The sequence below is a fragment of the Lepidochelys kempii genome, chromosome 9, assembly GCF_965140265.1.
Source record: "Lepidochelys kempii isolate rLepKem1 chromosome 9, rLepKem1.hap2, whole genome shotgun sequence".
Taxonomy (NCBI): Eukaryota; Metazoa; Chordata; order Testudines; family Cheloniidae; genus Lepidochelys; species Lepidochelys kempii.
The window spans coordinates 17,749,296-17,771,146 of NC_133264.1; the positions used below are offsets into that span (position 1 = coordinate 17,749,296).

The window sequence follows — 21,851 nt, forward strand, 5'->3', positions numbered from 1 at the left end:
GGCCGTCACAGTTCAGTTGCATGGTTTACCTAGATCAGGTCCCGCTGATTATACAACCAGTGCTACAATGATCTGTGAGAAACATCTGCCAAGAAATGAAAGGGTAGGGGGAGAATGTACCTTTTTCACAAAAAGTTCCTGTCCAGCCAGTCGCACAAGTACAGGCCCCACTCACATGATCACAGGCAGCTCCATTCTGGCACGGACAGCTGGACTTACAATTTGGCCCAAAGGTTCCCTTAGGGCATCCTGGACAGAAAGAATAAAAGCTGGATGTTGAGCTGAATCTGGTAAAGATCCCTGTAGTACAACTGATGATCAGTTTGCAATTCTCAAGCACTTTTGAACCTTTTCTATTCACAAGGGGAGGGCCAAAATTTGTCTCTATACCCTGAAAACAGTTAACATTAGGTGTTCTCTTTGAGATGTTGGCTGCTGCAGGAAGCTTATGTTGCTTTATATTAAGGTGTATATTTTAAGGGAAAAGGGAGATCTCAGGGATGCAGTCAGTTTTGTATACTACACAGAACAACAACAAAGTGTACAGTTGCAGAAATTACAACTCCCAAATTCCTAGTTTCTGATTTGATGTGTACCACACACCGGTTTAGACTCACTTATTTGCCCAAATCCCATGAGAGCTCACTTGCTGGGATGGGGATAAGCCATGCAAAATTCCTAATGTTGCTCTTAAAACCCATTTCCTCCCCCTGCCAACTTTTTTTCTGCAATCCAAATTCCACAGTAGAACCCAGGTAAGTGAGAGGGAACATTAAACAGGGTGACCTCCTCCGGAAAGCTCCAGACTGAAAGCTGCATGCCCTGCTTACATGCTCCGCTTGGAAACATTCAAGCCAAAACATTACATCTGGGAGATGGATAAGAGACTTAGATTTTCATAGCAGTAATTGTTGGGAATTTAAAGGAGAGACTGGTATCTCACTCACTATCTCAAGGAAAAAACACCCACTTCAGCCTGTAAATAATATCCTCCAGGGCTATAGAAAAATCAATTAAAATAGGGCCAGCTGGCTAATTTACATTAGACACACTTTAGACAGAGCTGAATGGTAGTGATAGTTTAGCCTAGACACAATAATGCAGGGCTTCTCTGGCAGTTTATAGGTCTTGCTAACTTATTTTGAAATGAGTTGTGTAGATATCTGCCAGATCCCTTTAAAATGGAAGGACTTCAACATTTGTATTAACAAAATCATTTTTAGGCAGTCTGGAAAATATCACAGAGCCCAAGAAACAACATGGTGTGGGCTTTCAAAGATGAATCTGTAACTGGAAGTACAATAAATAACTAGTTAGTTTAGGAATATCTAAGGCTCCTATCACTGGGGTATGCAAGTATCTTGAGAAGGAAGCAAATGGGCAGGCCCAACATAATATACAATATTTCATTCTCCTCCCCTTTTTAATCTGCCTTCCTCTTGGCGTTTCTCTCTTTCTTTTTGTTTATTCCTTTCTCCCATCATGAATGACATTGTGAATAACATAAATACTGCCCACAAAACTAGTGTCATGAGGTAAAATATGGCAGCTGGACTTTGAAGCTGAACAATTTTTGGACCTACAATGGTATTTGTAGTTAGGGATGGCAAGATGCAGTGTTCAAATCTCATGCTTTAGGGCATGACTGGGGCAGGAAGGAATCTTGCCCCTTACAAGAGTTCACATTGTGTGATGTTTTTACAGCTGGTATTACCTGAGGTGTATTTGGGAAAGAGATTAGTATCAGAATATGGGCTATGATGCAGGGAGGATATCAGCATATCTATGTTTGCGTCCATTGTGGACATGTAAACTATTTCTATCTGCCTGAGCTCTAAAGGAGTTTTGGAAGAAAAGGCAAATAACTTAAAATCTTACATGAGGGAGCAAAGATGCAGATATATGCAATTCAATCACCGTAACATGAAGTGCAATTGCCAAAGTAGCTGTTCAATTCAAAACTATTCTGAAAATAACTCTCCTGGAATCCAAATGATTAATTAACCTGTCTAGCACTGCTGAAATCTGAGCCTCCTGAAAAATGTGCATTCTCCTATCTATGGAGAACTCCAATGTGGATGCCTTCCTAAAAATAATCAAAAGGAAAAACAATTTTTGATTTTGATCACCGTGAATTCCCCACTTTGATGCTCTTGCACTTACTCTGCTCACAGTGTTTCCCAGAGTATCCTGCTTCACAGAAACAAATCCCAGTGACTGGGTCACAGCTACCGTCACTGTTATTGCAGACACACAAGCTTTCACAGTGTTCTCCCCAACGGCCAGCATCACAAGCTGCGAAGCAACACAACAACATTTGCATGAGACTGAACTGCACACTTGAAGTAGCAGGCAGTGTTATATTTGGATGGGAGATTAGAAAATAGTTACAATAGCCAACATTTTCAAACCCAGATGTTTAGGGCCAGATCTTCTGCTGGGGTAAATAGGCATCAGTCCACTGAAGTAAATGGAGTTATACTGGTTTACCCCAGTGCATAAACTGATATTAAAGCGACTAGATCAAAGTGATTTAACATTCAGAAATGATGAGTACTCCTCCATGGAGAGAAAATACCAGGTACTGAAGGGCTCTTTAACTTATCAGAGAAAGGCATAATCAAGAATCAATGACTAGAAGTTAAAAGCCAGACATATTTCAAATTAGAAATAAAGCACATGTTTTTAACAGACAGGGTGAGGACAAATTGGAACACACTACCAAGGGAAGTGGTGGATTCTCCATCTTTTGAACTCTTCAGATCAAGACTGAATGCTTTTCTGGAAGAAATGCTTTAGTCAAATAAGTTTTGGGGCTGACTACAGATGTAACTGGATGAAATCCTACGGCCTGTGTTATACAGGAGATTAGCCAAGATGATCCAATAGCCCCTTTTGGCCTTAAACATCTAGGGATCTGTGAATTTCAAATGAAGTCAATGGGTGATGCACTTACTCAGCATTTCTGAAAATCAGGACACTGATTTGAATGCTTAAACGTAGATTTAGGTGACTAATTCTAGACACTGAAGTTTGTAAATTTTGATCACTGTTACTTTGCATAAGGCTTATTCATTTTTGTGCAGAGAGAAGTTCTCACTTTGGGAGAAATTTTTTGGAAAAAAATGCATTTAATTGGGGGAAAAGACACCCTTCTCACTTTCGTTTTTACTCTCCTCTGGAAAAAGGAGAGACTTTTTTAAAGAATGTTTTTCGCACTCCAAAATGAAACAAACAGATTTCTGAAAGTTTGTGGTTTTCAGTCCAAAAAATGAAAATTTTCATGGAACATTTTGAATTAGATGAAAAAGTGTAATTTCTTTTGAAATTCTATGTGAAATGTAAAAAGAAAAGGAGTACTTGTGGCACCTTAGAGATGAATAAATTTATTTGAGCATAAGCTTTCGTGAGCTACAGCTCACTTCATCAGATGCATTCAGTGGAAAATACAGTGGGGAGATTTATATACATAGAGAACATGAAACAATGGGTGTCACCATACACACTGTAACCAGAGTGATCACTTAAGGTGAGCTATTACCAGCAGGAGAGCAGGGGGTGGGGGGTGACCTTTTATAGTGATAATCAAAGTGGGCCATTTCCAGCAGTTGACAAGAACGTCTGAGGAACAGTGGGGGGTGGGGGGATAAACATGGGGAAACAGTTTTACTTCGTGTAATGACCCATCCACTCCCAGTATCTATTCAAGCCTAAGTTAACTGTATCCAGTTTGCAAATTAATTCCAATTCAGCAATCTCTCATTGGAGTCTGTTTTTGAAGGTTTTTTGTTGAAGTATTGCCACTTTTAGGTCTGTAATCGAGTGACCAGAGAGATTGAAGTGTTCTCCAACTGGTTTTTTAATGTTATAATTGTTGACGTCTGATTTGTGTCCATTTATTCTTTTATGTAGAGACTGTCCAGTTTGACCAATGTACATGGCAGAGGGGCATTGATATGTGGACACAGTTGGCAACGGGCTTTGTTGACAGAGCCAGAAGAGTATCCAGAAGTCACCTACTACAGGACAGGCCCAACAAAGAAAATAACAGAATGCCACTAGCCATCACCTTCAGCTCCCAACTAAAACCTCTCCAACGCATCATCAAGGATCTACAACCTATCCTGAAGGATGACCCATCACTCTCACAGATCTTGGGAGACAGGCCAGTCCTTGCTTACAGACAGCCCCCCAACCTGAAGCAAATACTCACCAGCAACCACACACCACACAACAGAACCACTAACCCAGGAACCTAGCCTTGCAACAAAGCCCATTGCCAACTGTGTCCACATATCTATTCAGGGGACACCATCATAGGGCCTAATCACATCAGCCACACTATCAGAGGCTCGTTCACCTGCACATCTACCAATGTGACATATGCCATCATGTGCCAGCAATGCCCCTCTGCCATGTACATTGGTCAAATTGGACAGTTTCTATGTAAAAGAATAAATGGACACAAATCAGACGTCAACAATTATAACATTCAAAAACCAGTCGGAGAACACTTCAATCTCTCTGGTCACTCTATTACAGACCTAAAAGTGGCAATACTTCAATAAAAAACCTTCAAAAACAGACTCCAAGGAGAGATTGCTGAATTGGAATTAATTTGCAAACTGGATACAATTAACTTAGGCTTGAATAGAGACTGGGAGTGGATGGGTCATTACACAAAGTAAAACTATTTCCCCATGTTTAACCCCCCACTGTTCCTCAGACGTTCTTGTCAACTGCTGGAAATGGCCCACCTTGATTATCGCTACAAAAGGTCCCTCCCACCCCTGCTCTCCTGCTGGTAATAGCTCACCTTAAGTGATCACTCTGGTTACAGTGTGTATGGTAACACCCATTGTTTCATGTTCTCTATGTATATAAATCTCCCCACTGTATTTTCCACTGAATGCATCCGATGAAGTGAGCTGTATTTCACGAAAGCTTATGCTCAAATAAATTTGTTAGTCTCTAAGGTGCCACTAGTACTCCTTTTCTTTTTGTGAATACAGACTAACATGGCTGCTACTCTGAAACCTGTCATTACGTGAAATGTATTTACCGTTTTTTGACCAGCTCTATTGTGTAGTGACCCAAAAAGGGAGGACACTTTTCAATTTTCCAGAAACATATGTATTATATTTAAACACGAAAACACTTTGAGTTTGCCCTGGGTTCCTGGGAAAGGTTGAAAGTTCCTTCTCAAACCCCACCCTCAATTTTGCCAATATATCCAGAATAGAAAAATCACCCATTGCTTTAAGAGAAGGGGTGGAATTTATCAAAACCAGAATCAAAATTACTGAAGTCTGCAAAATCAATGGAAAAATTTGCCATGAAGTTTCAGTTTCATTGGAAAATATTTAGCACAAATGGAAGTAATGGAGATTTGACACAATCTGTGCATTATCAGAACTGCTGTGGTTCTAAAATCATCCTTGTTGTATCAGCGTGACAGTTTACCAGCCCAGGAACAAAATCTACTCCATTTTACAATGATGTTGATGATAATAAAAAGAACTAATAGTGTGTTATTGCAGCTGTCATGTGCGACAGTCAATGGGATTTAGACTCCTAAGTGTCTAAATCCCTTTTGAAAATGATATGTCACCTCCTAAACGCTGAGCACAGCAATGCCTAAATAGTTTAACAATTTATGCCTCAGTTCCCCATCTGTAAAATACGAATAATAACACTTTTCCCTAACTCACCGGGGAGTTATGTGGATAAATACATTGAAGACTGGGAAGCACTTTGAGATCTACTGTTGAAAAGCTCTATATAAGAGCTAGGTATTATTATTGTACTGTGTTGTAAGAGAGAGCAGAATTTCACACAGCATTTATATTCACAAGTTCGGGAGTGACATTATGCCACAAAACCATCTGTGCTGCTCACTTGTTGAGATAAGTCTTCCCTCCAGACAAAGTGAAAGATTGGGAATTAATCTTAAAACTAAGCTGTATTGAAAATGTAAAACAAAACTGGCTATCAGTCAAAATACTAATGGCATAGTCGGTGTTCAGAAAATTGATGCATAGTGTTAAAATAGGTGCTTATATGAACGCTCTGTGCTTCATCAGTCATCTATTTCAAAACTATGAACATAGATAATTAAGGATTATCACCACCCAGGCTGTATAAATCTATAAATACACAATTTCAAAAGCAACAAGATTAGCAAAAATATATTAAAAAGTTTAATAGTCTGACAAGTCTAAGAACAAACAGAGCCTTGGTTCCCTTGGTTTCCATTTAAGTTTATGAAAGACAGCACAACTTGAGTACAGAGGATACATTGCTGACTTACGACGTTTGCAGTCATGGCCACTCCAGCCAGGAGGACATGTGCACTCTCCGGTAACATGGTGACACTGAGCATTGCTATCACAGCTGCACTGCAACAGACAGTTTTGCCCATAGTAACCATGGGGGCAGGCTGAAAACAAATAGACAGATGGTATTTTTCACCTAGATATTAACTCAAGCATGGGCTGTCATTTCAAATGAGCCAGCAACCACTTCACTTGTTCTGCCCTCCTTCCGCCTTCTGAATCAGATATTAGCCGAACACAGAAAATAAAAACAAAAATGAGCGAAATATCAGCAGTTTATATACTAAGAGAGCAGGGCTTAATAAAGCCTAATCCCATGCATTGGGAGTCACTCAACTGACTTAGTGGAGTTGCTTCATAAACTTCATAGCATGTCCAATAAATCAGTTAGTTAATGGAAATATGGAAAGGGAACCTCCTGCTGAAGCGGGGAGTGCACAGGCCCAAACCCTGAATTATGAATGTCAGTGACATTCATGGCCAAAGTTGAATGACATATCTGATATTACGAGCTGGGACAATGCTCTCCCTAAGAGGGGGACATGGAGCTGGAGTGGGACCAAAGGGGCCTGTTGTTCAGTGGCAGCTCTTACCTCTGGTAGATCCCCAAGATCCATGCAGGATATAGGGAGGGATCAATCCCCACATTCTTCTGTAGGGTTGGAGGGGCAAACTCAACTCCCAGTGGAAGAATATAGGGGGCCTCTATAATCCCCCCACTCCCTCTTTAGGTGTTTCAGTAGCAACTGAAGTCCTCTGTTTAGTCACACAACCAGTACATCATAGGCAGCTTTCCCATACTGTCTGGCCAAACTGCTCAAATTCAGCTCTGGACTGAATCATTTTGGGAAAGATTGTAGCCTATTCTACCCATGATCTCTCAATGGAGGGAACCAACTAAATGCCAAATGTGCCCATTGATGCCATATGGTGGCAGTTTGGCCACCAGTGCGTCAGGGCTTGGACTGAGACCACCAAACGGCCACCAGGTGGAAATGACTTTTCTTCAAGACCAACATAAACTACATTTGAATTGGTGACCAGAAGTCAAAGGCTGTGTTACCTTATGGCTGAGATTTTCAAAAGACCATAAAGGAAGCTAGATACCCAACTCCCATTGGAAATCAGCCTATTTTACTTTTAGTGCTGTCATTTTCTCTCTGCCTAGCATATTGCCATACAGTTGGTCTGATGGTTCCATGATTATTTGGTGCAGCTGTTTAGCTCATCATTTGGATTCCTCTCTAATCTCTCTCTGTCTGGCAAACACCATAAATCCATCCTGGTCAATTTGTAATGCATCTGAAACTTTGATTAGCATATCCTAATGCAGCAAATATCTTATAAAATAGACAGAAGGTAAAAATCAGTCCTCAGGCTGATTTCTCTATTGACTTTCTTTTTGTTGACCCATGCAGTATGATGACTTACGTAGGTAACAGGATTTCCCAGTGTATCCCAGAGGGCAGTCACAGATTCCAGTCACTTTGTTACACTTCCCTCCATTCTCACAGGTCTCACAGAAGAACTGGCAGTCTACTCCCCACAGACCATCAGGGCAATCTATAAGAAACAAGAAAGAAGAGCACGGAACCATTTGTTATCTCAAGACAGTTGCATATTTCAGCTGTTACCGAAGAGAATTAAAAAAATAAATAAAGCAGAACTGGAAAGAGAATTATCTCTATGGATCGACAGCTCTTCCATAACAAAACCCCCAAAGAAATCAACACAATATTGTGTTGCAGCCCTTTGAGAAAACTTCTGAACAGAGACACAGAGGCTCACTTCCAACCTCCATCACAAAAGGCCTGTATTTCTCTATGGTTTGCAATACACTAATGTTGCGGTTGGTTTGGATGTATCTGAGGAGTAGGTTACATAGCACAGAAGAGGAAAAGGAGAACCTCAATTAGAAGAGAGATTTTTGAAAAAACAACACCACCACCATCGCCACAGAGTACAGAACTACACTCTGCATTTCCTGCAGCGATAGGGCCAGAATCAGATGGGAAGGAGCTAGGTAGAGATCCGAGCTTTAGGAAAAGAGCCGGGTGCTCAGGTGTGGGATTTGGTTTGGGCTGATTTCTAATTTCCTATTTTCTCCTCTCGATGGATAGACGCACCACTGACCTCTGACCTTCTCCTTCAGCTAACATTTGTGAAGCATCAGGAATCCAAGCACAAATCTCAGAATTACACATATTGTTGGTCTGGGGAAGTCCATCAGAAAATGAGAAACGGGGATGTGTATGAAAGAATCAGTTATAACTGTAGTTCTCTGCACTACCATACCGCTTTCCATCTGAGGATATCAAAGTGCTTTACCAATATTAATGCCCAGGACCCCTGTGAGATATATCATTATCCCCATTTTATGAGGTGGAACCGGAGGTACACAAGTTAGTTGATGACTGGGATGGGAGCCGAACCCAGATTTCTCAGCTCCTTATCCTTTCGTTAGCCATAAGGCCATATTTTTTATTTATGAGGCAGCAAGTCAGCAGTCCTAGTAGAGTGGATAGATGTCCTCATCATGAGGGCAACAGCCAATGCCTGACGTAAGAAGTGGAAGCAGGGTTTTCTAGGACTGTTCCCAGTAGCAGTAGCTTCATGTTCTTGCCCCTTCCCCATCTTTCCCCTTCTTCCCCATGCTTTTACTCCCTCACCTGTTCCCCCTCCCGGCCTTTTCCCTTACTGGTTTCAGGATGGCTAAGGGAGATACCCAGGCCCTCTTTCCATATTGTCTCTGAGCTCTGCACTTGTTCTCTGCAGCAGACATGAACCAGGCAGGAGGCACTGTGTACACAGCAGCACAGACCTGCTGACAGCTCGAGTCTAGTACAACTGCCCTGATCTCCCTGTCTAGCACCAGCCCTGCCCCTTACCTAAATCACCATTGCAACTGGCACCTCTATTGGCAGTCTTAGCAGAGACAATGGAATGAACGGGCAGGGTGACTGAACTAACTCCTACCGCTTCGGAGTGGATTCCATGAAGTTCGGATGAAGTCCATGTGGATACATGAGCTTGTCCATTCTGCAGATAGAAGGTGTTACCTTCTTCCAGTTTTTATGGACACTAGAATTACTTAACCTCTCCCCAGTCTCCCCATTCCAACTCCACAAAGGTTAAGTTCTCTGCACAATAATCTATCCAAGCATCAAGCATTGATCACATGCAGCACCTCTTCTGCCAGCAGGGCACATGCACTGCCCAGTCTTTGAGTCGCATAGTGCTCCTGCACAGCCACAGCTCTGCCTGCAGTTCACACCAAACTTCCCTGGGCCACACGCTGTTCAAAAGAAGCCAGAGGACATGGACTGTGGTTACCATAAGAAAACATTCTGAAGCGTTAGGAAGCATCACCAACAGCAATTTTAATCCAGGTAGTACTGCTATAGAGTGATCTATTTTAGTGCCAGTGTCTCAGTGATTTGTGATCTTTAATTAACTGTGCAATAAAACTCTGGAAAATCTAGGCCTGAAGCTTTAAAAGGAAATATTAAGTTACTGGGAGCCATAAAAGTATTCTTAACTATCCTCAATCTTTTATCCTCATTTTAGGTGACAGGCAGGATGATCCCGCACTTCCTTCCAGTTGTCCATCTCTAGAAGAATGTCATTGGACAGAGAACCCACCTCTTGTCCGGGGATTAAAATGAGCTGCTACATTATTTATTTATATTTTCCACTCATTTCCCAGACCAGTGGGAGTCTGCAGGCTTTAGCTGACACAATATATTCAGCACATATTGCATTTCAAATGAAAGGAGGAACGGAATCTCAACTTCACTCCTCCAAGCTCTGTGCTCTTTCCTATACCCATAATCTGCCACGGAGCTAACATCCCCTCCCAGTCTAGAGAGTCAGAAAGTGGCTCTCTTCACATCTGATGGTCGATTATGCTGCCTAGATGCCCTAGTACCTGAGCCTATCACCACCAGCATACACCAGAGGTCAAATTTACCACTGGCATTAGTATACACAACTACAGTTGGCTTCATTGGAAGCGTGCCTACTTGTGTCAGTAACAATTTAGCATAATATCTAGAATTTTGGTATCTGAACTTGGGTTTCCCAGGGCTGAATTTCTTAATCCACTTTTACACCTCTCTTTGAAATATGCCTCCAGGTACCTACATAAATGGCACCTTTCTCCATGGAAACCTGGTGGGCATGGATGCTTGCAGTCTCCAGTCTCCTGGTCACATAAAGCATCAGCAGGACAGCTGCACTTCAGCTTACAGCCAGCTCCATAAAAGCCAGGCGGACACTCTGAAAAACGTGAGTGCACAAAGAACGTATGTTAGAACAAGGAGTAGCTGAGAAAACTGAAACAAAAGTTGCTAGATAATTTGGCAGAAACGATATTTGACATAGAAATTCAAACATTACAAGGAAATATAATTGATAATCTAGCTGTGTTCACTATTGCATAAATTTAAACATTTACATTAAACACAGAAGGGGTCATTACGCATGGGATGCCCTCCAAACACCATCCAAAATACAGAGTCACATACTGGATAAGGACATGTTTAAATATAGATTTCAATGACAGCCTAAGAGTAGCACAGCAGAGGGTTTTCATAACAGTAGAACAGAACAAAAGAGTCAAAGGGACAATTTCTGCTCTATGATACTCCCATGCATCACTTACTGACATGAGTGGGAGTTTTGTGCCTACAACCAAGGGCAGAATACGGTCCTAATTTCCTGTCACTTAACCAGTGCAGCAATTCAGTAGAGTTGCAAGAGGTGTGAGAAGAGAATTTGACCCTCAGAGTACACTTTCCACTACATTCTGCCTCACTGTGTAGTGCCTACACAATGGGGCTCTAATCCATGATTGGGACCTCCAGCATTACTACATTAAAAACAAATAATAATTATAGTAGTAACAACAACAGACCTAGCTTATACCAGAGAAAAAAGCACATGAATTCATGAGAAACAGCTGCTGAAAGTGCCTGTATAATTCAGTCTACTTATTCTCTTGATGTTATTACTTCTGATACCCCAAAATGCTTGCCTTCATATACACTTCTGCTTGGGTGCCTTTGTACAGAGTTCAGAGGTGGAAGAATAGGCTTGTTCTGATTTGATCCTTAGCCAAGAGGACTAAGGATATTTAATAATTATCATTATTATTATTCCCCACCCACCCCCAACCCCATCAAAATCCTACCAGTTGCCCTATGGCATAAGAATTCAAGGGGAAATGTGAAGTAATTATCTATATTGCATTACTGCATTAACTGTCCACAGACGATTACGAAGATACTGAAATGTGACTGTAGAATACAGTTTCCTTTGTACTAGCCACAAAAACCATAAAGGGAGAAATGAAAAAGCTGCAAAACTGATCTAGTAACACACTGCCACAATCATTCACAAAAAGTTCAGCTGCCTCAAAATACAGCCTGGGGCTCTAAAATCACTGTCTGTGTAAAAAAATCCCTGGGATAAAATCTTGACCTTATTGAAATCAATGGCAAAACTCCTATTATCTTCAATGATGTCAGGTTTCCATCCCAAATGTCAGCTGCTCAGGTTAAAACAGCTGGGCAGATTCTACCCTCATTTATACTCCTGCAACCTCAATGAAGCCAAATGTTCCCCTGGCTCTGGAGTAGGAAAAATACAGAGAAACAACTGGCAGACTACTTTAGAGTTTGGTGCAATGCAAGACTGCATGTGAGAGGAGCAGTGAGATGTAATAAATAGAAACAGGACTTTCCAGAAATAAAAGGATCAGTAGTAGATTATACCTTTCTGGCACTTGTTCCCTTGATGACCTGGTTTGCAGGTGCAAGTACCATTTCTGGCATTGCATGCCAGAGTGTTCTCCTTGACACACTGACATTCTTCTGAACAGCCAGCTCCAAAGGTCCACTTGGGACAAGCTGCAACCAGATTAAATGGAATTGTTAATTTTGCAATTGCACATGACTTATTTTAGATGTCTACACACAGATCTGCAGAGAGTGCTTTTGCTGTCAAACAAAAAGTTCACTGTACTTCTGAGCAAATATGTACACTCACAGGCACTCAAGTGTGTACACATGAGCATGTATGTGTGTAAAATACAGTTTACATAATTCTTGTATTAACTAACTCATTTTATTTTGGGCAATGTGAAGTGAATGTAATAATCAGAAATGTTCAAAAGTAGAGCTAGTTGCAATCTTTTGAACAAAACTTTGGGTCAAAAAATGAAAGTTTTAATGAAAAAGTCAATTTTCCCCATTTTTCTAATAATAAGCCCCCTAGATACTTTACATGTTTGTTTTGTTTTTCGTTTTATTTGTTTTTCATTCTCTCACTTTGCAGTCCTTATATTCATTGTTGGTCTTCTTCACCTTCATAATTGGTCATCTCTTTCTTCTCTTTTCACATCTGTTCTGTTATCATTAGCATTCTCTTTCTTCTTCACATGTGGGTTCCATCACTGTATTTCTCTACTCTTTTTTTATGTTCAGTTGTTAAGTCTTAATTATTCTGTGTTTGTTCAGCTCTCAGCCATTGGAATTTTCTTTCTTTTCTGAGTTCAGCTGTTGGTCATCGTACCTTTGATCTTTATTGGTTTTGACTGTTGGTTACTGTGCCTCTCTTCTTTCTGTGCTCAGTCATTGTGCTTCTCTTCTTTCCCTGTGGTCAGTCGCTTGTCTTTGTTCTTTGGGAATTTGGTTTTTTGGGGGTTGAAGAGCCAGTTTTGTTTGGTCAACGTAATGATGAGGTCAGTTAAAAAAAGCAGTTTCAAAAAAAGAAAACCCTTTATTTTAGTAAAAAGAAAAGGAGTACTTGTGGCACCTTAGAGACTAGTACAATTCTTAATTTGAAAATGGAAAAAAATCACAAAACATTTGAATGTAAAAAATGGTTCTGTTTTAAAGACAAATAGATGAAAATAATTCTGAAATATTGAAAGTTCTCAAGAAATATTTTTCAGTTTTCTATCATCTCTAGTTCCAGCTCCAGCTGAACCCTAGCCCTAGCCCACCAGCCAGCCCCGACCCAGGGCCCAACCCTAATTCTGGCCTGCCAGACCTTGATACTAACCCTGCCCAGGGGCCACCAGCCAGCCCCAATCCTAAACCAAGTCACCAGATGGCACTAACCCTAACTCAGTTTTGTACATGACCTGGTACCGGCCCTATTCCTAGCGTGGGTCATCCACCAATCCCAATCCCAATCCCAACCCCAACCCTAACCTGAGTCAGGCCCCACAATCTAGCCCCCATGATCTGGCCCAAATCTGACAGTATCCCAGGAATACTAACTCTAACCCATGATTTGACCCAGCCTGAACCCAAACCTAACCACATATCTGCTCCAACACTAAATCCAGCCTTAGCCTTGACCAACAATCTGGTCCCAGCTCTAAATGAAAAGATCAGTGAAAATTACACAACACTTCCATGGGCTTGGTAAACATTATCTGCTCTTATATGCCCTGAATTAGCAAAGCACTTAAGCATGAGCCAAACTTAAGCACGTGAGTAGTCCCACTGACATCAGTTGGGCTACACATTGTTAAATAACCTGTTGAATTGTGTTGAGAGACTTTTTACTCCGATTATGCCCTGCATATTTTAAATAAATAATTTAGAAAAATCATTAAGACTTACTTAGATGGCAGAAGCGACCATATAACCCTGGGTCACACAGACAGGCTCCATAGAGTCTATGGCAATAGCCATTGTTGGCACAGTTACATTTCTTGTTACAGTTCTTCCCAAAGAATCCTTTTGGACAGCCTAGTGGGTGCACAAATAAACACAGCAATTGATGGGCAATACGGTACCAAGCTTTTGCTATAAAATACCATGCCAGCTTCTCTTGGCATACTTTCTACAGAAAATATACTGAGGAAAAAGGATGCTCTGCTGGGTAAGATACCGGACTGGGATTTGGGAAATTGGAGTCCGATATCTGGCTCTGCCACAGTCTTCCTATATGACCTTGGACAAGTCACTTAATTTCTTTGTGCCTCAGTTTGCCATCCTTAAAATGGAGATATCATCTTTTCTCTCCCACCCTTTGTCAATCCTATTATTTAGATAGCAAGCTTTTCCCTAGCACAAGGACCTATCTCACTTGTGACTCTTAAAATCTACCATAGTACAAATAAATAAAAATAAGAATAATGGTAAATCACAAGACTCCCAGGCAGCAGTTATACATAATTAAACAACAGAAATCGTACCATCCTCACAAATCTGTCCATTAATTCCCGGTGGGCAGTGACATTGTCCTGTTACATGGTCGCATGAGCCTCCATTCTGACACTTACAAATGCTATTACAATCTTGCCCATAAGTCCCAGGGGAGCAAGCTGCAAAGAAAGCAGAGGAGATGAATGGGCTAAGTAATCTCTTCACTGCATTAGAAGCAAAGTGAAATAATGCTTCAATCATCAGAATGACACCGAGCAATTAAAGAACCGTTTTGGTCAAGCAACCCACAAATGATGCCATGTCACTCTCGTTGCCATATACAATAATATCTGTCTCCATGGAGATTATTGAAAAATGACAGCTGAAGTAACAAGACTCAAATATCTGATGGGAAATGTGTCTTTTAGCTAAATGCAATCCCTGGCAATGTAAAAAAAAAAGCCATGCATGGGGTTTAACTCACACTGACTATACATGAGAGTTACCAGGCTGAAGTTTTGAAAACGTGGAGGTAATTATTTAAAAGACATAGATTATTACTTCCATATTGCTGCCATTACCTAAAAGAGTTAGATTCTCTGATGTTCCAGAGACATTTTATATTGTCCAAAGATCGCTAATACATACAGCAGCCGACTCCGTTTGGTAAAGCTGTGATTGTTCTAGCAAAAAAACCATTTTGGTAAACGAGCAGAGCTCCGTTATTTTCAGCTTGAGCTGTAAATACAGTTGCTGGGATTATCTTCAGTAACTGACTTAATTGACATTTTCTCAACACACATTAAGAAACCTGAGATTCAGCATTAATTTTCATCCAGTTTTCTTTCATTCATTATTATGGAAATTTAGCTTCTGATTTGCCCAACTATTTAGCTTTTCTCTAAAAACTGTGATCTATGCTGGTTTAAAAAAGAGAAAGGGAGAAAAAAAATGAGATATTCATAGAGGGCCAAATCCTGTCTTTTCCACTGATCCATACAAGGCAAATTATCATTATCAACATTGACTTCAGTGGGATGAGGATTTGGCCAATAACCCAGTTCCATAATTCTGTATTCTTTTTAAAGATAGAAAAATATTCCATTGGATTAAATATATGAAAATCCTTTGTAAGTATAGAATGAATATGTTATTATTTGTAAAGTGCAGCAGAGAGCCTGGGCCCTGCCTCAGCCAGCTTACAGTTTATGCCTAAGCAACTTTATTACATTATGAATACAGGTAAAACATCCCAATTTGAGAGCCAAAAGACACCACAGTGGCTTACTAACTCTAGCTATGATGCACAGCAAACTAGAAACTATCACAGTTTAATCTTCTTTGTTCTCGTTCCCTCACTACAGCCCAGTCCATGCTAATCCAACTTGCAGCTGATCAGTCCTGGGAACCTGCCCCACTGTCATTAGGACTGCAAAATTTTCTCTCTTCCAGTAACTTGCTGTCACCTATTCTTTCTCCATGACATCATTATGGGTCCATAAGAACCACCACAATGTGAAAACCCCACTGATGAAGGCACAAGCTCTGATTGGCTTTACATAGATGAAGAAAACATGTAGGGTACATCAAGAAATGAGCATTCTACCTATCCATTTGGTTTCTCCTCAACCCTGTGCACCTGCCCTGACAGAGCATGAAAGTTCTTTTACAAGGTGGTAGAGACAAGAAAAAAAGAGAATCTTTTGTAACATCACTTCCATATAAAGGGCACTGGCTTATCAACCAGGTTCAGTTAGAGAATTCTGAGCATTAAAAACTCTGATACTAACAAACAACTCCTATACAGTATAGTAAATAAACCAGAAAATTCATAAAAATAGTCCCAAATCCACCAACACAATAAAAGACTGGGATAGCTTGTCTGGGCTACCATAAAGGGACACCTGGACAAACCATATTTACTTTCTGTATCAACCCAGACAGCAGTACTCTCTCCCAGAAGAGACCTTTCAAAAAGAGCCAAGAGAGCAATGGACTACACCATAGACCCACTGCAGCACATTAGTATTTTGTGGAAAGTGTATAAAATGAATCGGACTTGATATAAAAACAAACACATAAAGAATGGTTACTCAACTTTCATAAATGTTACTCTTCAAGATTTGTTGCATATGTTCATTACACAAGGGGTGTGCATGTCTTGTGCACTGGTGCTGGAGAGTTTCTGCTAGCCCTAGAAAAAGTGGTAGGGGTGGCCATGCTGGGCAGCCCCGTCAGTGCCCTAGTTCTCTGAGCTGAGGGTATAAAGGGCAGAGGCACCCTGCTCACCTTTCAGATCCTTTGTACTGGAGCCTTAGATTAAAGGCTCTGATATGTCATGGAAGGAGGGTGACTGACATAATGGGCGTATGCAACATATCTTGGTGAACAAGAGTTATGAAAGGCAATTAACCATTCTCTCTTCTTTGAGTGATTGCATATATCCATTACACTAAGTGACTCTCACGCAGTTTCAATGGAGGCAGTGCTAGGAGTTTCATCAGAAGAGGAACTGCAGAACTGCTTTCCCTACATTAGCACCTTCCCTTGATGCAGTAGTAATTGCATAATATCTAACAAAGGTGTAGACTGTGGACCACGTTGCCATTCTGCAAATGCCCACAATTGGGACATTACTCACAAAGGCCATGGATGTTGAGTGAGCTGAATGTGCAGACAACTTTTCCAGAGGTGTCATAAATATAAAGGGAAGGGTAACCACCTTTCTGTATACAGAGCTATAAAATCCCTCCTGGCCAGAGGCAAAATCCTTTCACCTGTAAAGGGTTAAGAAGCTCAGGTAACCTTGCTGGCACCTGACCCAAAATGACCAATGAGGGGACAAGATACTTTCAAATCTGGAGTGGGGGGGAAAGGTTTTTGTCTGTCTGTGTGATACCTTTGCCGGGAACAGATCAAGGATGCAAGCTCTCCAACTCCTGTAAAGTTAGTAAGTAATCTACCTCGAAAATGTGTTAGGTTTTCTTTGTGTTTTGGCTTCTAAATTCGCTGTGTTGGAGGAAATGTGTATTCCTGTTTTTGCGTCATTTTGTAACTTAAGATTTTGCCTAGAGGGATTCTCTACGTTTTGAATCTGACTGCCTGTAAGATTATCTTCCATTCTGATCTTACAGTGTTGTTCTCTTATCTTTTTTTGTTCTTCTAATAAACTTCTGATTTTTAAGAATTTGATTGGGTTTTTTGGGACTTAAAAATCCAAGGGGTTTGTGCTCATCTTGTTTATTCTCAAGCCTCCCCAGGAAAGGGGGTGTAAGGACTTGGGGGGATATTTTGGGGAAATAGGAACTCCAAGATGTCCTTTCCCCTGGTTCTTTGTTAAAGCACTTGGTGGTGGCAGCGTTTTACCTAATCCAAGGGCAAAGACTTTGTGCCCTGGGGAAGTTTTAACCTAAGCTGGTAGAAATAAACTTAGGGGGTCTTTCATGCAGGTCCCCACATCTGTACCCTAGAGTTCAGAGTGGGGAAGGAACCTTGACAAGAGGGGTAACACCCTTGGCACTGTAACACATGACGATGCAAAAAGTTGGTGATCCACTTGGACAGCTGTTGGGCTGTTACAGGTTGCCCCCTCATTTGTTCTGTGTAGGACATAAATACAGACTTCCAGCCGATTGCTGGTACCAGACAAAGGGGCTTCACTTCTCAGGGACCAGTTTGCGTAATACAGCAGAGATAATGATCTAGACTCGTAGGCATCCCCCATGGAACCCAGTAGGGCCAATGATGGGGCTGGTACAGTACAGGAGATGTTCCTCAGCTGTGTAGGCCTCTGGGTTGGTTGGTACTGAGATAGGTCTTTTCCCAGTTGTCATCATGGGTGATAGCTCCAGCACCTACTCTGAGGAAACAGGCAGCCTCATCATGTCCGGCTTGGGAACCAGAATCAGTGGCTCTGCCCTTATTGAGCCAGTAGGGAGTAGTACCAGGAAGTTCTCTCCCTTCAGTACCAGAGTGGCAAGCCTGTGAGGTCAAAGAATCCTGCACCAAGGACCTTGACTATGTGGAAGCCATCCCCTTGTTTGGCTTGGGAGCCTGAGAGGGCTCTGAGCACTTATGTCTCTTCCAAGAGTGTCTTGACTAAGGGGATCTTTCTCCTTTCTCTGCCTTCTGATAAACCAAGGGGAGCTGTCATAAAAATAAAGGGAAGGGTAACCACCTTTCTGTATACAGTGCTATAAAATCCCTCCTGGCAGAGGCAAAATCCTCTTACCTGTAAAGGGTTAAGAAGCTCAAGTAACCTGGCCGGCACCTGACCAAAATGACCAATAAGGGGACAAGATACTTTCAAATCTGGGCGGGTGGGGGGGAGAGAAAAAGGCTTTGTCTGTCTGTGTGATACCTCTGCCCAGGGACAGACCAAGAGAGCAAGCAATCCAACTCCTATAGAGTTAGTAAGTAATCTAGCTAATAAATGCGTTAGATTTTCTTTTGTTTTTGGCCTGTGAAATTCGCTGTGCTGGAGGGAATGTGTATGCTTGTTTTTGTGTCTTTTTGTAACTTAAGGTTTTGCCTAGAGGGATTCTCTATGTTTTGAATCTGACTGCCTGTGAGATTATCTTCCATTCTAATTTCACAGAGGTGCTAACCAATTGATTAGCATATTATTCTCAAGCCTCCCCAGGAAAGGGGATGTAAGGCTTGGGGGAATATTTGGGGGAATAGGAACTCCAAGTGGTCTTTCCCTGATACTTTGTTAAATCACTTGGTGGTGGCAGCATACCCTCCAAGGGCAAAAAGTTTGTGTCTTGGGGAAGTTTTACCCTAAGCTGGTAGAAATAAGCTTAGGGAGTCTTTCATGCAGATCCCCACACCTGTACCCTAAAGTTCAGAGTGGGGAGGGAACCCTGACAGGAGCACTCTCCTTGATGGGGAGGAATTCCTTTAATCGATTGAGATAGTACCTTTGATGGGCAAAAGGCGGCCTCCATAAGGATGTACCTCAGGCTTTCTTCTCCTGGTTCTTGTCCTGAAGCCTTAGCAAATCGGACGCCTGTCCCCGACATGACCCTCACTCAAGCACTTCAGACAGTGAGAGAAAATGTCTTTCATGGACATTAGTTTGTGAAGCCAGAGTACCTTAGCATATACTCCTCTGATATCAGGAGATGTCCACTAATTTATGAGAAGAAAGAAAGAAAGAAAGAAAGAAAGAAAGAAAGAAAGAAAGAAAGAAAGAAAGAAAGAAAGAAAGAAAGAAAGAAAGAAAGAAAGAAAGACTGACTCGAGGACACAAAAATGAGTACTACTAACCAGCAAAAAATACTAAATGCACATTCCCAGAGGAACAACTGACAGAGTGCTTTAACCACAGACCATGTAAGAAGAATCTGAAGGTTGGGCAGGTGGGGTTCTGCCCTTTATACCCTGATCTTGGAACATGAGGAGCACTAGGGTGTAAGCCTCCCCTCCCCTATGGGCACCGCTAAGGAAAACTCCCTGGTACTGGTGCACCAAGTGTGCAATGCTTTCTGTAATGGACATATGCAATTACTCGAAGACAAACAAGGGATATTGTACTGATTGCACTTCACTGGACTGGGTGTGGCAATACTTCACAATTCTAAGTTTCCTGATGAATAATTCAGGGTTCCTCTTTTATATTTTAGGCTTAATGTGGCACATAGGACATGGGGGCCTATCAGGTTAAGATGCTGCTGTGTCTGCCTCACCTGTAATTAAATGTTGCAAATGTGATCTTTCAGTGAGGCCATTCTATTCCTTAAACAGCTTTTCAGCTCAAAAGCAAAGAGCAGATTGTTTCCACTTCTTATGGATTTGCCAGGCCGGGACAAGGACCCCATTAACTGTAGGATGTTGTCCAAACATACAGTACTTACTTTCATTGCATATCATTCCAGTCCACCCCGGTGAACAGATGCAGCCACTGTTTTCACTGTTACATTTGCCTCCATTTATACAATCATCACAGCTCAGGCTACAATCATTGCCAAAGGTGTTATCCAGGCAAACTGAAATGGAAAAGGACAGAAGGCTCAGTGAGCACAGGAACATGATCCTTCGACTAATAAGCTTTAACTTGTTCACTATCATTCCAAACACACACTGTAAAGAAGGAAATCCATGGAGCATTGTCAATCTAAAGAAAGCAGGACTGGTGTTGTTGATGGATCTTCCCAAATGTCAACGTGTTTTGTCTTGACAAGAAGTGCCAATGAGAGTCCTCAAGTTTAAACATTATGGGGTTTTGCTGGCAGGGCATTCTTGATGAAGGGCTCTCAACACTGGAAATCATCTCCCGCACTGCCCAACCAGAGTCCAAGTCTGTTGCTCTTCATGATACGATGTAAGCCCCAGAGATGTGGAGGAGGTCCTGAAGTTCCCCTCTTAAAACTCTGTAGCCTAACAAAGGAAAGTTGGGCTCCCTGTCTCTCATCCTTCATGATACTGTAAATCCCTGCCAGAAAGGTCTTAAGAAAATACTTCTGAAGAGCAAATATTTTTGTCTTTAGGAGGATCAGATCGCACCACCTACTACATATTTTCAACAGGATTTCTTGAGAGAGGATATCCATTGCCACCTCTCCAAATCCCTCTTTTCACATTACAGCAGCTGGAAGCTGTCCTATATATTGTCAACATACTCACTATATATTCCAAGAGCAAAGTTTAAATTATTCTAGGAAAGTTTATCATCTCCTTTTTCGGTTGTGATTATGAGTAAGCATTTTATTTACAAGAAAATATACTTGTTTTTCTCTCTCTCTCTCTCTTTCACACACATACACAGCCCCTTCAAATCCACACACACATGCAAGTACAAGCTTGCCTGCTACATAGTCTTTGTCGTAGGCTGAGGGGAAAAAACTTGCCCCTGGTTGAAATATCTGCTTTATATTACTAGCATAGCCATTTAATCAGCCTGTCCTCTCAGGGGGTTTGAGGCACATGACAGGAGTCTTTTTTGGATGGGGATTTCGATGAGTGTTTAAAATGAAGTTGGCAGGATCCTTCAGTTAATATTAAGTCAGTGGGTTGCTTGTTTTTCATCTGTTATTTTATATGTAAGGTCAGATTTTCTAAGCCAATCAATACCCAACAGCTTCCACTGAGGAACCTGAGTAGGTGGTCAGATTTTCAAACATGTTCAGAATTCAGGAGCTGTCTCTGAGAACAATTTTGAAAAATCAGACCTAAATATCAGTATGCAAAGTGCCATTGAAAAGGTTATCGTGTTTACTTTAAAAATGAAGTAAAAGCCACTAGACCTATAGTACAGACTAACATCTTGCAAGAGGACATGTTTTGACAGGCTGTTTTGTTAAAATATAGAGCACAGCACAAAAAGACTTTTAAAACTAGGAAGAAATAATTT

The 21,851-nt window shown here is 41.3% G+C and overlaps 1 protein-coding gene across 12 annotated transcripts in view; it reads right to left on the reverse strand.

The window, feature by feature from the left end:
• The window catches only part of LOC140917185 (uncharacterized), a 315,283-nt gene that overhangs the window by 60,731 nt on the left and 232,701 nt on the right, over positions 1-21,851 (reverse strand). For 11 of the 12 annotated variants that reach the window (XR_012160738.1, XM_073359435.1, XM_073359429.1 and 8 more), the window contains 9 exons: positions 20,356-20,487; positions 14,548-14,676; positions 13,970-14,098; positions 12,110-12,244; positions 10,479-10,613; positions 7,767-7,898; positions 6,311-6,439; positions 2,164-2,295; positions 121-249 (listed from right to left, as the gene is read on the reverse strand). Coding sequence is in view for 11 of the 12 variants with exons in the window: in XM_073359435.1 (XP_073215536.1) it covers positions 121-249; positions 2,164-2,295; positions 6,311-6,439; positions 7,767-7,898; positions 10,479-10,613; positions 12,110-12,244; positions 13,970-14,098; positions 14,548-14,676; positions 20,356-20,487 (1,182 nt within the window). In the remaining variant the exon portion in view is untranslated. The remainder of the gene's footprint in view (positions 1-120; positions 250-2,163; positions 2,296-6,310; positions 6,440-7,766; positions 7,899-10,478; positions 10,614-12,109; positions 12,245-13,969; positions 14,099-14,547; positions 14,677-20,355; positions 20,488-21,851) is intronic. The other variant, XM_073359432.1, reaches the window with a different exon arrangement.